General features: G+C 38.4%; 1 protein-coding gene across 1 annotated transcript in view; it reads left to right on the top strand.

Annotated features, from left to right (window-relative positions):
• OTOGL (otogelin like) overlaps window positions 1-17365 on the top strand; it is a 96867-nt gene that overhangs the window by 40318 nt on the left and 39184 nt on the right. The window contains exons 26-31 of the mRNA XM_067289926.1: window positions 8165-8299; window positions 8769-8915; window positions 10672-10791; window positions 13449-13565; window positions 16425-16581; window positions 17131-17157. Of these exons, the coding sequence (XP_067146027.1) occupies window positions 8165-8299; window positions 8769-8915; window positions 10672-10791; window positions 13449-13565; window positions 16425-16581; window positions 17131-17157 (703 nt within the window). The remainder of the gene's footprint in view (window positions 1-8164; window positions 8300-8768; window positions 8916-10671; window positions 10792-13448; window positions 13566-16424; window positions 16582-17130; window positions 17158-17365) is intronic.

The raw sequence follows: 17365 nt of genomic DNA, 5'->3' as shown, positions 1-17365 counted from the left end.
CATGCCTAGTCCTCAGAGGTACATTCCAGCAAATAGTTTCACGAGTAAATGATATGCCAAAATATGTCCACCTAAAACACTTGTCATATAATTTATAGCAACAGTAACTTTGCAGAAGTAATGATGTGTTTCTTGACAGTTTGTGTGCATGCTCCAACAAGAAAAAAGACTGCTTTTCAGTGAAAACATTGTTTGCTGTGAGAAGTTTACCCTGCTCTAGTTGCAAAGAACACCAACAGTTTGCTTTTCATCAGTTCCATTATTCAGAGGAAACCTTTCTGGATAACCCCTCCCCCCCCCTTTTTTAATTGATCTCTGGAAGTGCTGTGAGGGTCACTTGCCAGTTCTCTGTGGGAGACATCCCCTTCCATTCCAGTCTTCAGCTGGGCAGCCCAGTGCTCAGATAACGTTGTACCTGTTTTTCCATTTGTTCTATGCCTTCTGTGAGCAGTAGATTTGATTACGGTTGGCAATGGATTTATGCTCTGGTTCCATTTTCTCCAGATCAATGATCTCAGACTCAATTACCTCTACATGCCTTTCTGTCTCCACCACCTGATTCTCCAGACCATTAAATTATATGGTGAATGAATCACTTTCATCCTCCAACAAAGGAAAGATTTCTTTCAATTTGTGCAGATTAGCATGGAGGGCTTCCAGGAAAGGCTGAGGGAAAAGTTTCTTGACATGAGACTGGCGACTTTGAGGAGATGTGCGTGGTGTGATTCAGAAGCTGGATCCTCTTTCTGAGGACCTTGCCATTTAGTGACCACACAGCTTGAGGAAAGTAACCTTTTAACCTTGGATTTCTGCTTTTGGGCTAGTGTTCAGCTCCCAACAGTCCTTTGGCCATACCGACTCTAAAATATTATAATCTGTTGGCTGCCTGTAAAGCCAGATCACGGTAAGAATGGCTACCTGAATTCGATAGCCTCTCATGGGGAAATGCTTGTGGATTGTTGATGCCCATATTCTATTGATGTAGCAGTAAAAGACAAGCAAAAACCAGCAACCTATGCTCTGTTTCAGGTAGCTGTATGGTATGTTGTCAGCAGTGAAATGGGAGCCTTTGGCCGTGTTTGAAATCGGGGGGCCGGGGGGTTCTCAAGCTAGTTACCTGTAGAAGCTGCTTGGCGGTTTTAGACCTCTGAATCTGGGTCTTGTAGGTGAGCTATGAGAACTGTGAATTACATTTACTGTGGTTTTGGTCAAGGCATGAGTATCTTTGTTTCTGCATACGTAGAAACTAGCCTTTAGCCTATACCAATAACTTTCATTACGTTAAAAAAGGTAAGCGTCGCAAAAGTTTCAGCTTTCTAGCTCCTGTCATCACTTGCTGAAGCTCAGAAAAGGCAAATTTATTACCACTATGTCCTGCCCTTTTTTTCCATTATGTTGTGCTTTATCATTACAAACCAACATAAAAAATACATTCATTGTGCACTTATAGTAATAAAACAATAATAATAGGTTTCATACACCTTAGTCATCTAAACTTCTAGTTTTAGTCATCTAAAACTAGCAACACCAACTGTGCTGCTATCTGTATATCAGAATAGCTTGTCTGGCATTAGTAGCACTTGAAAACAGATATTTGAATGTTCCCCAATTCCTTAATCTAGGGAATATCTCATTTTTAATTAGAAAAGGATTGCAGAAATGTAACCTGTGCAGAAGCCAAATCTGATGCGCAACAGACAAAGTTAAATAAATTAAACAAAAAGCAATCTGTTTTAAACAATCTTTTCTTGGACCTTTTAAAGTAGTTCTCTTAAAATATAAAAAATAAAACCAAAGCCTGTTCAGCTCTGTTTGATTTCATCAAATTTTAAAAAATTAAGCAGCACTGAATTAAAAGAAGGTTTTGAAGTATATCAAGTAAAAAAATTTCCTGTCATGTACTTTTCAGTATTAACATTTTCAGTATTAGGTTTTAAAAACCCTATTTAGGTTTTAAAAATATTGTGGATAAAATCCTGAAACAGCCAACAACTCTAAGCTGTCATAAGATCTACTCCAAAAATATGTGTATAATAAAATCTAATTTAATGATTTATCCCTATCTTTCCTATAACTTGTATACACACACACAGGTACTCATGTTGGATCTTACTCTAAAATTGTCAAGCATTTAATCTGCCTGAGGTGTATCATTTTGGGAAGTCACTTTTAAAGAAATAGAGAAGAGTTATCATGAGTGCATTAGCAGATATCTGGAAGTAGTTTGAGGGTGAGTCAGTAGCTGGAATAATCTTCCTTCTTCTTTTAAAATTGCTTTAGTGATTCTACTTGAAGATGTTGCTCTCCTCCATGTTTATTCAGTAGTACTACAGTACTAGAAATGTGTCATATCTTTACAGGTTTATTGCAAGTTTCCTTGCCTTATTTAGAGTGAAAAAAATCACTTAATCTGCCACTCTGTAGAGCACAGTAAGGAATAGAGTGTGTGTGAGTGAGTGAGTGTGAGAGCAGTTTAGCTTTTAGGCTCTTAGTTCCTAAACATATCTTTTTTAAATACTTGTACAGAAGTGCATTACAACAGTAGAAGAATAAGTAAGATTACCATTCCTTTCTCCATTCCTTTTGCCCAGTTCTCTCCGGTAAGATGATCGCCTACTATCTTTTAATACTGTTGTATCCCAACTCTCATTTGGATTTCTTCCTAAACTGAGACAGCATGTATCAGTGCCATCTGCTGACTCCTAACAATATTGCGCACAACTCCAATGTTTGAATAGCTTTGGGGAAGTCTTTTGAGAGTACCAATTTGTACAGGATGCAAAAGTAGGGATTAAATAAAGCTAGGCAGAATGTGTGTGTATTATTTCAAAATGGTACAGGAGAAAAAATGATACTGGCAAAAAGAAAAGCCTTCCAGAGATGCTTCTTGGTGTACATTGTGAATGAGTTTTGAATAATTAATGTGTTTATACTGATTATCTGGAAATCAACCCCTCTGTAAAATGGCACAAAAAACTAACAGGGCAAGATCATGTTAGGTGCCAAGTACTTTGTCCACTCTCCAAAAACACTGAAATATTTATGCTTAGATGCTCACTAAGTCTGAGCTAAGAAGCTTGACTTCTTCCAGGATCAAGCTCTCTGCAATAATAGATTTGCAAAGCCACAGATTCAAATGTTCAAGTTCCTTCAGAGGGAATTTGGAGCATAATAAAAAACCACCAAACTAATTCTGAGATTCCATAAAACTTCCTGAAAGCTAATGGTATCTCTCTGAAAATACTTAGGAAGGAGAAGCATCTTCTACTTTTTAAATTAATGGGGGGGTTTTGTATGTATTTTTGAAGCTTTTTGTGTGTGTGCCTGAAAAGCTCTAAAGAGTCATGAAAATGAAAGGAAAATCAGACTAATGTATCTCTATCCAGTTCCCAGTATGTCCCTAAATTTTCCTGTGGCCACCCTAGTTTTCAATGTAAGTATATTGTAGAGAATGAAAGATAAAAAGAGGGGAAGTCAGGATATTAGGAATGGAAAAGAGTAAGTCTTTACACTGACTGATTAGGGAGATTTTAATGAAATATTAAAAGACAAAAAAGTACAGCTGCCTTTAAATTGTCTTCTCCCAGGCTGCATCTCTGCTATATAATAATTGTGCATTATTGGTTGATAGTGATAGAAAATTTCTAGCAGGATATAGAAATAGAAAGTTTCTAACAAAAATAAACCATAGCATTCCCAAGAATTACTTAAAAAAAAAACACATGGAAAGAAGTACTTTGCTTTTTAAGATAGGAAGAACTATGGAAAAAAAGTGCAGCGAAGTCTAGAAAAAGAATGTTCTGAGAAGTAGGACTGACAATGAGTTTTTGACTGACTGCCCAGATCTGTGACTCTGTCTTCCCTGTTGCTTGGCAACTCCATGTTATCACAAAGAAACTGATATTAAGTTGGAACAAGCTGGATATGGTAATTTACGTGGGAAGATACTCTTGCAGTGGGAAAACCATTTTATTTCTAGCTTCTGTCAGCGTAAGTAGGTTTCACATGACAAACTGTAGTACATCGCCTATTGGGTGCATTTTACCTAAAAAGGTAAAGAGCAGCTCTTGGAAACAGACCGTGCAAAAAAAAAACCAAAACACACACACACACACACACACACACACCACCCACCTTGTTATTCATTAGACCTACTCCTAGTGTCTACTCAGACATTTCTTCCAACAGTAGTGACAAAAGCTAGTTTTTATAGAGGTATGGATCCAGTACAAATTAATGAGATAGAACTTGATCATTATCATTTATACTATCAAAGTACCTAAGAGCTTTAGTGATTTGCCCAAGACCTTGCTGTCTTACACAGACATAAAGTGGGGATCTAAATTGTCTCTCTCTTTCTTCTGCATTAGCAATAGTTATGTATTAAGTTTCAATTGCCTGTTATTTCCTCCCTGCTGGAAGCAGAGGCTGCATATATAGCAGTTACAGACTAATTTGAAGACCATCATAGCTGTGGTATGATTCAACTTTGAATTTGGCTGGTACTGTATGGGTGGGAAAAGACCCAATTTTTACTCAGAAGAGAATGGCAAGGGTGTGAATGTAGATCAAATTTTATCTTGAAAGCCTTGATCCACAAGAGACATGCAATCCATAATGGTGTTTTATATTTGGGGTTAGCTCTAAGATTTAATTGGAAAGAGAGAAAGTACAGGAGACTCGGGTTTTAACACAAATTCCTTTTTCTTAAACTTTTGATTTACTCACAGTTCTACTGAACCACTAACGATGTCTCTCTGCATTTCCATCATGCAGCATTTCCAGTAATTTAGCACCAACTTGCAGTCCTACAAGTAGGGAAGTACTTCACATGTCTTCAGGAGTCCCTGTTCTGGCTTTGGTCAGCAAAACTCTCCCTGTCTCCAGGCTTCTCTTTACTGCAAAGTTAACTTGAAATATTACTCAACTTTTGCCCTTGGCTCAAATCCCAACCATACACAAAAACTTCTGACTGTTAGTCTGTTGATGCTGTTAAGCTGAAGTGATTGGCCTGGACTGTCAGAAGGCACCGGCAGCAGTTTGAATTAGCACAACTAATACAGCTACATGATGCTGCTCCAAGAACTTGTCTTCATTGCCAAAAATGGTGTATTTTTACTGTGGGATAATTAGTCTGAATTAACTCTCCTTTTTTTTAAAAAAAAAGGCAACTCAGTCTCTTTTCTTGCAATGAAGACATTACTTCCCTATTAATTCAGAGTTGCCCCTTTTACTGAGGCTAAGCTAACTGAAGAGGAATGAACTCTGCAATGAAAACAGTCCTGTTTTCAGCCAACCCTACATGTTTTATGTATTAATTAGTCCCATATACTCCAAGCTAAGTCCTTTTCTGAACTGACCCAGGGTAGGAGGTTGTTTGCTTGCTCACTTTTCATGTGACCAATATAGAATGTATCAGCTTGCATCATATTTACCAAGTTGATGAGTTTGTCTCCTTTTTAATTTACCACATCGCCTCCAATAAATCCAGACATGCTCTGGGCTGTTATTGGACTTGGAGGGGAATAATTACTGGACTGACTCCAGCAGCAAGCCTGGCTTAATTAACACAGTGCATTTCCCAAAAAGGTAGTGGCCAATTCTATTCTGAGTGCAATTTAAAACAACTTTATAACAGAAGGAACATTGCTGTACCCTGAAGCTTCTACTTCCTTTTAAACTGAGCTCCACCGCTAAATAGTGAAGAGCTGTTTTCCTACATCCACTTACCATTAGTTGCTAGTCCTAATTTTACCTACCTTAATCTTTGTCTTCCAGGTTAATAGCTAACACACCACCCATCTGTTTAAGTCCCGGTGTTAGGGCAACACAAAATTTGCAGGCAGTCTCTCATACCTCATGTTCATTGCATTTGCTCATGCTTGCTTTAGAGTGTTTTCTATGCCAAGTAGTAGCATCCTCTGGCGTGTGGGCCCTGCTGGACTAAGGGCAACAAAGCTGTAGCACCTCCTTTGCATGGCAACACAAATACCTCTACACTTTGCATCATCTAGAGTTGGGGATTTTCCTTAGACCAGAAGTATTCTTTAAACAGTTTGGTCACTTTGACTTTTATTTAAAAAGAAAAAGAAAGCTGCTTCTTGCAGCAACCATATTTTTTGTATGTAATGTGCATACAGAAAATTCCTCTGCACTGGTGAGGAAAAATTGATGATATGTTTTTCATTCTCGAGATCTGATGAACACAGAATAAATAAGAGTATGAATGTAGGACAGGCAGGGAGTAACCAGAAGTCTGTGCCCTGCACCTTCCTGGTGACTGAGGGAGGGAGCAAAGCTCTGGGGAGGGCCCCAAGGCAGGGGATTCCTCCTCTGAGCGCTGAGTGGCGCTCTCCAAAAGCACTGTTGTGAGCCAAGAGGAGTCCTCAAGCTGCTGTGAGCAGTTCTCATCTTACCCACCGTGCCCATTAGCATCTTGAATTAGTTCTTCCAGTTTCTGCCCTCAGGTTACCATATTTGCCCCAAGTTCCCCTTTGCCTCCCATGCCCCTAAGTCCCGAAGCTCCTGCCCTGGTGTCCAGGAGGTAGAGCTGCTGGCATCTGGCTGAACGTGCTCTTCTGGAGATGAGCATGCTGAACGCACAGCCATATGGTAGGTAGCTCTAAGTTCTTTAACGTCACTTTTTCTCTCTCGTAAAGGTAACAATACATGCTATTGGTCACTTATAAAGCCAGTAATTAGCAACAGTCTACATGAACTATGTGCACTTGTAACTAGGCTGAGCAAGTGGCTAATACAGTGAAAATATACAAGTGAAAGCAGGTGGTTCTTGGATTTTCTCTCCTCAGAAAACCTTAAGGTAATCATATTTTCAGAGAATGTTCAAAAGAGGGTGGAAGTAAGAAGAGAAGGTTAGACATCATTTTGTTTCCAGCACTACCCAAATGTCTCATGTATGACTGGGTGACTCAGTGGTGGGATACAGAGCTTGTCACCTCCAAGATTTTTATTTCATATCTGTCACAGGCTTGTAATGACTGTAGGACAGTGTTTGATCAAAAATGACACTAGCTTCAAAGGCACTCTCTTTGGCTTATATTAATGTTACGAAGTTGCATCTCTCAAGTCTTTTCAGCTTGTGGCTTCTTGTTGACTTGCAAGGGTTGGTATAGAAGTCAATCAAAAGGCAGATTTTAAACAAGTAAGAAATAGTGAGAGAGAGTAACCCAATTTTACTTTTGTTTGTGGTAGAGTGTTATCAACTCTGAAAATACAGCTGCTCTTCTTTCTTCCAGTACCAGTCCTAGCAAGGGGAATTACAGGGTGCATGTGCCTTTGCCTCAGGGTATGAAAGAACCACAGAAGCTGCAGGTGAAGGGACAGGTATGCTAAGCCAAAGTGCAGAAGTGATTGTATGTGCTGAGGATGCAAAATTAATTTACAGGTTGGAGAGCCAACAGATACAGGATTGTGAAGACAACACAGAATAAATTTGAATTTTGGAGATCAGAAACATTGTGGAAGAGTAGATTATACTGGAAGTGCTGTATATGTGGCATACCTTGAGGTGTATATGGAACACCAGCAAATCAAAAGACGAAAGAGGAGACAATACTTCTAAATGTTAGAAAATAACACCAAAGAAAACACTAGCAGAAAATGTTCCCTACTCCAAGAACTTTTAGTTTGACTCAAGTTTCCTTCAATTTTGGTGGATAGCAGTACAGAAATCATTCTACCTACTACTTACAGATGGTAGATTTCTTAGCCTTAAAAATATAGTAACTGCTTGATCTCAAGTATCTTGGTTTAAAAAAAAGGTTCTTTTTATAGCATGTCTTGATTTTTGACAACCGTACTGTGCAGTAAGTATTGGACTCCATGTATGAGCACATTTTAAAAGCCTAAACCAGACTCTTATTTTAGAGGTAGGCAGATCCTCCAAATGTGATGTTCTCAGAAGAAGGAAAAATACTGATAGTTAACATAATGGTTCTTTAACTCCAAAATTTGAATTGGTTGAGGGTTCACCTTTGAATTCAAAAATGTAGTTCCTTGTTTGGTAGCTTTTCTTAAGTTTTAAATTCAAAGATGTGAAAACTGTAAATTTTTCATCCTTTTGTGATGTTGAGGCTGGAACATATCTGCAGGAGTGAAACGCAGTTGTACTTGTAAGTAGAATGATTTCTCTTTCATGTTGCAGAGCACAGATAACTCAAATGTATCTATAATTGCTCGGAACAAGAAGTGCTTTGACAACAACATTGTTTGCTCAAAGAGTGTTTTCATCACTGTCGGAGACACTGAGATTTATTTTAGCGAATCTTCTGAGAAGCAGGTTGGTTGCTTTCTTTCCTATTTGGATTGCCCCTTAAGATAAGCATTTTAAAGTTGCAACTCTAAAGGAGCATATTTTTGGAAAACATCTCTGTCTGAGTTAGCACAGTACAAGTACTTAGGCCTAGATAAAGCAGCAGCTCCCAGGAAAAATCTTCTTTTTCTGTTGTTTTTTCAAGTTCTATTTGTGCTACAAAGCAGCCTGATCAAAAGCCTCAAGGAGTCAAAGCATATTGGCATTTATTTGTTTCTCTCCACTTGGTTTTGTAAGGGAAGGCAAAGTGCAATCAAAGCAAACTTGAAATGATCCAAAAGGCAAAATACAAAACAGTATCTCCAGTAATACTATTGATTCAATTATATGCTAAAGATAAAGCATGTATTGAAGAATATCTTATGTTACTAATTGGCTGCATACCGTGGTTGTAGAATTGCTGTATTAGATCTTAATAAATATCCATTTCTGTCAGAAGACCTTAAGGGGACAGGAAAACAGATCTAACTATCAGCTTTGGAAGGCTGGATATTATACTGTGATACACTTTCCAGAACAGGATATTACGATTCTGTGGGATAAGAAGACAACAATACATGTTAAAGTTGGACCTCGATGGAAGGTGAGCCAAAATAAAAAGCTGCGATTTTGCATAGTTCTCAGTCTTACTAGTATATTCTCCTATGGAATAATTGCAATCATCTTTGTTCCTAGCAATATAGTTGTTTATCATGTTGTTCACCTGCTAGCATTTCCCAGGTAAGAAAAGAACAGACTGAGGATGTGATTTCATGGCTGGACTCCTGAAGAGAAAGAGTGGGTCCTACGTGCCTGTTTACTCCATTGTTCTGAGCACTGCAACCTTGTTAGATGCGCAGTGATATGACTCTAACTCAAAGTTAATTTAGGGGGAGCAAGGAGTGTGTGTGTGTGTAAATTAGTTTCATCTATCCACTTATTTACTATAAATCCATGAATCCAGCATGGATTCATAATCGCTGGGGCCAGCAAAAAAGAAGCTGCAGGAAATGTATAGCTGGCAACATGAAAAAGGGCAGGTTAGTAGCACAGTCTCATATTGGATTAGGCTGATTGTGGAACTGCACCCTGAGATGTAGCAGAGGCTGCTGAGATGAGCAGATGGAGTCATATCTTGGGTTTAAGCTAAGAAAATGAGATACAGAAAAGGATCTAGACAAGAACTGATATCTAAAACACAGAAGTATATTGTGAGAAGCTTAGGACTGGATGCAAGGAATAATATGTGGCTCCTTCTCCTGCCAGTTGCTCCTCTCTAATCCCTCCCTCCATCATCATCATCTGTCCTCACACTTCTGCAACTCAGTCTTTGGCTCCTGGTTAGAATAACCTCATCTGCACATTTGATAACATCTCTGCTCTGTCTCAACCATGAAGGTACATATTGAGAAAGGGCTCTTTCTGGTGAAGGAAAAAGAAAGCACTCTAGACAGCAGAATGTCAAATTTTTTGAAGTGTAAGTCAAAGTTGCAATCTAATCTGATTTTAAGCAACATTATCATCATCTTTTTGTCCTAAAAGCTGTAAAATGCTTACTTCACATATATGCAGATTATCAAGCATCTATATACATTAAAAAAAGAAAAAGAAAAAGATTTCTTCTCTTTTACCATGAACTAGCAGGAGGGCTAAGTTCCAGAAGTTGTGTGCAGGGACACAGGTACTTCAAACTCTTCTTGCCTCCAGTGACTGTTTCTTTCACAGTTTCTAGTTAAGTTAGATAATGTCTATAGCAGATCTTAAGGAAAAATAATTTATTAGCAAGACCCACAGTACCCTAGAAATCCATCTTCATTTTGTTATTGTGCAGAAACATCTTTCTGTGTGTGTGTGTGTGTATATGCATGCGTGCATGTATGTATGTGTATTTTTTCATTAGCAGCACATGCCCCAACACAAGAATGTTGCAGCTGACTCTTTCATAATTGCTGTTATGAACGTTCTTGCTATTGTGAGCTAAAATTATAGGCAACAGGTCTTAATGACAACAACTAGTCAGGCTTCACAGAGGTAATTCACCCGAACTTTTGTATTGGATACACCACTAAGCTTTCAGAAAAAAATATGACCATATTCCAGTCCCTTTCCACAGGCAAATAATAAGTATAGATTCTGGAAAACAGGAAACAGGAAAAAAAAAAAGAAGATGTAAATTTCTAAAAAAAAAAAAGAAGTTATTTGCAATATGGGACTATAAGCACAGTAGAATATCAGATATTTTCAAAGTATGAGTCAGAGTTGCATTTACCTTTTTTGTTTAAGAATGTTTTGCTTGACATTTATAGCACATATGGATTATTGACTATCAGTATACGTTAAAAATCATTCTTTGGTTTTAGGGTAAACTGGCAGGTTTGTGTGGAAATTTTGACAAATACACTTCAAATGATTTGACTACATCAAACAACATGGAGGTGAGAAATGCACAGGTGTTTGGAGACAGCTGGGTGTTAGGACAGGTAAGTCCTGTGTCTGGTAAAAAAAGAAAAAAAAAGGCATGATAATTTTTATTCATAAATGAACATGTTATTAGCACATGAAGTACAGGAATTTTCTAAACTGACTGCCAGTCAGTATATAAGAGAGCATTTGAATTTTCATGTCTGTACATATCAGATGTGTTAATAACTCCTTATATTGCAGCAAACATATAATATGGAGTTTAAATGAAACCAACCAGTCTCTTCAGGGAAGAATTCTTCCCCTGTACAAAATAATTATTGTAGTTCTCTGGATTTGAATTTTCTCCAAATTTAGATACATTGCTTCTCGTATTTTGGATTAAGCCCAAACTGAAAAAAAATGTAATTTCTCCTCTGATGTTTGAGGCATCTGGATATTGAAACAAATAGAATCTGAACTCTGGAAGAACGTCCTCCTCAAATCTCAGAACTTGCCCAATTTCAAATGAATGCAAGAGGGGCTCTTTCCATAGTGCAAGGCTAAAATTCTTCAATCTGTGGGAGATAAATTGAGATACAGAACTTATAAAACTAAGATTCACGTTCAGTCAATGATTTTTTAAGTTGCAATCTGTAACACAGAACGAACAGACAAAAAAGCGGTGGCAAAGGGGGTGGTGAGACAGAAAAAGCTCCCAACACCGATGGGCACAACCCGGTACAGAAACTGGATTTCTGAGGAGGAGGGAAGAGGCTGTAGAGAGTGGGTGACTGCAACTGTGTTTGATAACACAGGAATATGGGTATTTTATTAATTTGTAGTGGCGAAAGGTTTTATAGCTCTGTGAACCTCCTGATAAATCAATATTTGTAGAATACTCCCCTAGGAAGATGTCCGGGAGACTTGGTTTTTAATCTGTTCTCTCCCTGACTCAGAACAGGAAATTGAACCAAAATCTCTCACCTCATGAAAGAATATATCATCTACTGTGCTTTGGGAGAATGTTTTGAGGTTCCTCTCCCTTAATATCTCTTTTTAGATCTATTTTACTCCACATAAAATATTTAAATAGTGTGAGCAAGCAGGGGAAATGTGTAGCGTGGTGGTTATGCCACTCATCTGGAAGGTGGCACATAAAAAAACGTAGATACTTTATATGAAGTGTAATAATATCGACACAAGAGACCAAGAGCAATGTAATCTTGAATGCTCTGTAGTTTCGTGGTTATGATTCCCTCCTGGGAAGTCTAGACTTAGATTCAAAGGAAGGAAGGGACTGTGCTCTCCCACCTCCTGGGTGAGTACCTGAACTATTGACTACTTAGGAAAGGGAGGCCTGTGTTAGCAGGATTTTATGAAGGGTGCCCAAGCCTAGCTCTCCAATTTCACTGTTTCCTTTTTAAAAGAAATATTTGAAGAAGCAAGTATGACTGGGGTGTAGCTTTATTTCATGAAAATGAGAAAGATTTCAGTATGGGTTTCAATCCACTAATATTTTTTTCAATTTATCAGTGCAGTGGCTGATCTAAAAAAATGGCATAGCGTTTGCACAGCTCGAATCCTAACATTAACTTCTAGGATTTCATGACCTCTGGTTAAGCAGCCCAAACTTGTACTTGCCCTTTTGCAGCCATATATTTTTGTAAAATATCATGTAATCCTCTGATCTCTGTGGCTGCCAGAGCAGTCCTGAGAGTACTCTGAATTCATTACTGGCCTTGTAGGCCAGCCACACTCAGCCGGATTCAATATTTCCCCTGCCTTTGTGGAAGGCCACATTAGGACTTTTCCAGAAAGGACCTTTGGCCTCTGTAGGGATGTATCCAGGTTATCTTTTTTCCATAGTCTAAATACTATAAAGGAATATGTGATAGCTGGAGGCCTAGACCCCAACTATACTACTAGAAAATGTGCTCATGTTGGCACTGGTAGGTATGGGATGTGTCCAAGGTTTCTCTCCTCTGGAAGTAGCAGCACATTCCCCTGGGGTGCTGTCAGAGCGCCCGTAGAGGAAAGCAATGTAGGTGAGCAACTGTCCTGGAGCTGAGGCTGCACCAGGACATGCTAATGCTGCCTACTGATCCGCCATTGCTGCTTTCTGGCCTTCTCCTCTGCACTGAGAGTGCGGTTTTGGATGAGCTTGCATTTTCCAAGCTGAGTGTCATTTTGTTATATTTTTTTGTTTTTCTTCTTGAAGACAGACTTAAAGAGAGGGAGTTGCATCTCAGCCATTTTTGAGTTATCACAGTAATCTTTGACTCTGTTTTTTATGAGTGAGTTTGTTCTTACTGCTGCTTCTTTATTTGAACTTACAGGGCTAGTCATCTCTAGTGTGACTCCATTTAAAGTCAGTGCAAAACCACCAGGGATGGATTTGGCCCATATGTTTGTTTGTGATGCTACACTTGGTTGCTCTGGTAATGATTATGATGTGTCACAAAGAAAACATTTTGTCTGAATGCGCTGAGCAGACAGCAGGAACATTTGAGTACTTGAGAACAAAACACACAGATTCTTTTTTTGTGCAAATGTTTTTAATTAAAACAACAAATCAGTGAAAGAGGGTGCAGATAAAGGAAATAGCATTTAAACTTTATTGTTGTTTACTGAATACGAATATTGAATTCTATAATATATATAGTGTACCTGAGTAAACCACTGTAAACACATCTTTGTTTAAAAAGTTTGTGGGGTTTTTGTTTGTTTTTTTAAGTGCAAGAGCCCAAATGAAACACTAAGACCATGTGAGGTGCATCAGAGCAAGTTCCCTTATGCCAAAAAGGAATGCTCGATTTTATACAGTGATGTTTTTGCACCTTGTCGCAATGTGGTAAGTTTATTAAACATCCAAGATTTGTTCTTGTGTAGGAGAATGTTAAAGATCCAGTGATTAATTTCTTCTTGCTGTTCCCCTCAGTGGGAATACCAAGGAGGATACTGAGTACAGCCCTGCAAGTATCTCTGTGTGGGTGGGCTATGTTTGTGCAGAGCTCCTTGTTCCTTTCAAGACTGCAGCCTAAACATTATAGTGATAACCGGGAGTCATGAGTTACTAGACTAGATAATCAAGGTTCTGTTCTCTTTAGGGTTTTTTTATTTATATCTTCTATTTACATAGGTAACTAAATTTTTGTGGCTTTTGTATGTATTGTGGAATTCTAAACTACACATTTGTATAAAAGTGCCTACAACTTATCTCACATAGTTTTATTTGTTAACTGTTCTGCTCAATATAGAAAGAAATATGAGAGAGTGAGATTTGGACTTAAGAGCTATCAGTATTTTTAATTGGCTGGCAGCTTATCATTTCTGTTCATCAAAACTCTGAGGTATGGTGTCCTTGTTTTCCCCATATCTGGCTGAGCTTGGGACTTGAGTTACAGGAATGCTCTTAAGCTCAGTCTATACAAGATGGGGATGATAATAGCTTGTGTGTGAATCTTTTCTTCTATTTTAGTCCACCCTTTATCAAAGCAAGACATTACATTTTCGCCTATTTCTGATTTTAGCCTCCCAAAGGGATTTATCCTTTATAATCAAAGGTGCTTTTTTACACCTGTGCAAGCAAGAACCACTATGACTCTCTTGACTCAGTCCTTGTTTTCTTTCTGACTATGAATACAAATGAGATCATTAGACATCCCAGCTGAACCTCCTGACTTTCAGAACTGAAGTTTGATATCAATATGGTTAGGAATTTGCCTGGAGAGGAGGATGTAGTAGCTTAACCCAGGAGATTTATTAATGTTGACTTTAGTATGTTAAGAATTTTTTGAGCGTGTGCCTGAGAACATAGCGATAAGTGTATTTTCAAAGTGGAAAGCAATAAATAAAAACAGAACTTTTGAGAGTCTTTAAGGAGCCATATTATACTAACTCATAAAGAAAGATTTTTTTCTCTTGAACTTTCATTTTCCTTATCTTACCCATTTTGTGATTAAAATTTTCAAACATTATGTCAAGGATTTGGCATAATTGTTAAGAAATTCATGTCAGGTGCAAAACATGACATTCAATTAGCAGTCAGGTATTTTCACATGCACATATCCATCTTGCCTGGAACAGTCTGCAAAGCAAATGACTTCCAGGTGTTTTTACAACCTATTCATCAGTGTGTGAAAACATGGCCCTTACGAATGTAACAAAGCAAGCTGCTATCAAAGAGATCTGTTTCGTTACTGGCTGCACAGGCAGGGAAGTGGATGCCCAGGGAAAAAGTCCAAGCAGAGATCAGCACTGGGGCACGAGAGGAACAGAAAGCTACGTAGGCATGGGTCTTGGTAGGCACTTGGAACAGCGCTCTCAAAGTCAGTCCTGCCTTGTAGGTGGCTGGGATGCCGCTGTGCATAGAGCAAGCTCCTCTCTGCAGGACTGGTGGGGCCAGACTGCTCTGAGCTCAGGGTTCAGCTGAGGCTGGAAAACTTCCTTTCAGGGAGACAAAATCTTGCCTCTCTGACTGGCAGTGACTGATGGATTGCAGTTGCCCAGCTGAGCACCGAACTCAGCAGGGGCTGAGGAGCCGTGATACTTGCAGGAAAAAGGTCTTCCTCATAACTCCTGAACTCAGCAGGAGCTTTGATCCAAGCTTCCCAGCTTGTCACAAAAAAACAAGATACCACTGACCCAAGCTGAGACATGCCATCCCATAGATGCAGGAGTTGGGTCGCACCCTGGAGCCGGGGCTGCTATTTGGTGATGCCTGCAAAGTTATTTGCAATGGAGCTAACTCCTATGTGCCCATCCCAGTCCTATCTCCATTTTAATAAGAAAAAAAGATGAAAGAAAAAATAAGCAAGCAAAATGGCATCTCTCCTCACTTCAAGCATGAAAGACAGAAAAACAATCTTGTTATCCTTGCCAGCTTCTAGCAACTGCCGGCTCAGGAGCCGTCTCAGTGTTTGAGAGGTGCTGCTTTGTTACTATGACGTTATTTCTGTCGGGCTGACGTGCCATTCAAGTCCTTTAAAACTGAACTAAATTAGAGTCTAAAATTGATTCTAAATTGAAGAATAGCAGTGATTAAACATTACTCTATGTTAAATGAGAATACTTTTTTTAAAAGATTGCTCAACATTACAGAAAAGATGATTTAAAAATAAAAAGTAATGTTTCTGTTTCCTGCTGTTAGTTTTTGATCTTCAATAGGACTTTAGAGTTAGAAAGTGGATTTCTGAGCTAATGAAGATCTGGGGGAAAGAGTATTAAAATATTGATAAATGTAGAAATATTTTTCTACAAAATATCACCAGTGTGCTTAAACTTCCTTTTCCTGACCAAAAAAACCATTACAAATATATATTTTTTTGAAGTAAAATAAAATACTTTCGCTATTGCAGCTCTGATTTTATCGTTATTCATGCAAAACTAACAGGATGACTCTAGGTGGCAGTATTTGCCCTATAAAAGCAGCATTACCAACTTCAATAAGCAAGAACCAAGAAATAGTAAGTGTGTGGACAGTCATATTTATTAACACTCAGTGATTAAACTTTTCTCTTGGTCTGTAATATAGGTATAAACTGATCATTCTAAGTGTACATTTCATAAAGGAATATATCCAAACCTTAGAAAATATGGTATTTTCAGTCCATCCTTCTAGAGGTAGCGCTCCTGCTGAAACTCCTATGACAGGAATTTGTACAGCTAGTGCAATCGAGTCACCTGGCCTCTTTCTTATTTTTTTCCCCAGATTGATGTCACTTCTTTTGTCAAAAACTGTCATACAGATACATGTAACTGCAATCTTGGAGGGGACTGCGAGTGCTTGTGTACCAGTATTGCAGCTTATGCTTACAAGTGTTGTCAGCAAGGAGCAGCAATTCACTGGCGGTCTCCTACGCTCTGTGGTATGTACCTGGTCTGAGCTCCTCTGGAGAAGGGGGTTTCTTTGGTCTTTTGCTGTCCCACGATACAAATGTCTTGAAATAAGACAGAAGTGGCTGGATAATAAATGTACTTCTTGTTCACATTTTCAAGCTGTGTCAGCTGTTACTCATATACACCTCAATTTACTGTCTTACCGAAGAATACTGGCTGTGTTCAGGGTATGTTAATGTGGAGGCTGTTTAAAAGGCAAAGGTACACAAGATTTGGGGTACTTTCAAAATGCTGTGTGGGACTGCAAGTACATTTTACTTTTAATTCATAGTGAGAACAGTTCTCAGTTATAAAATAACTAGTGCTTCAGGTCTGCTGTCCTGGCACATCTAATTAAATATAACTGTATGTCACTGAATAAAAGCCTAAGGAAATAGTCACTAATTAAAATACATTAAGGAGAATGAAACTACCTGTGATCACAGTGTATTTTACATTTTTAGGATTTCAGTGTGCTGGCACGCATGGATCTTCTGCTACTTTTTGATAATAATATGCTTATTTTCTATTTCTTTTAGCTTATGACTGTGAATATTACAATCAAGGTATGTAGTGTTTAATATTACTCTCCGATTCATCCTCATTTTTATATAGTTTGTTGCTCTTACCATCCGTGTTTTGCAGCATACCATCTGATGCGCTATGTGCTAGTTGTTCAGACATTGATTGCTCTAGAGTATAGAAGGTATCTTTGATGTACAGTCTCTCTTTCTATGATATGCTATTTTGTGATCTTCTCTCTCTCTCAAAGTT

Source organism: Apteryx mantelli, chromosome 1, assembly GCF_036417845.1.
Source record: "Apteryx mantelli isolate bAptMan1 chromosome 1, bAptMan1.hap1, whole genome shotgun sequence".
NCBI classification, from domain to species: Eukaryota; Metazoa; Chordata; class Aves; order Apterygiformes; family Apterygidae; genus Apteryx; species Apteryx mantelli.
Note: the sequence above shows the minus strand (reverse complement) of the source record. Positions and strands in the feature narration are given on the sequence as shown.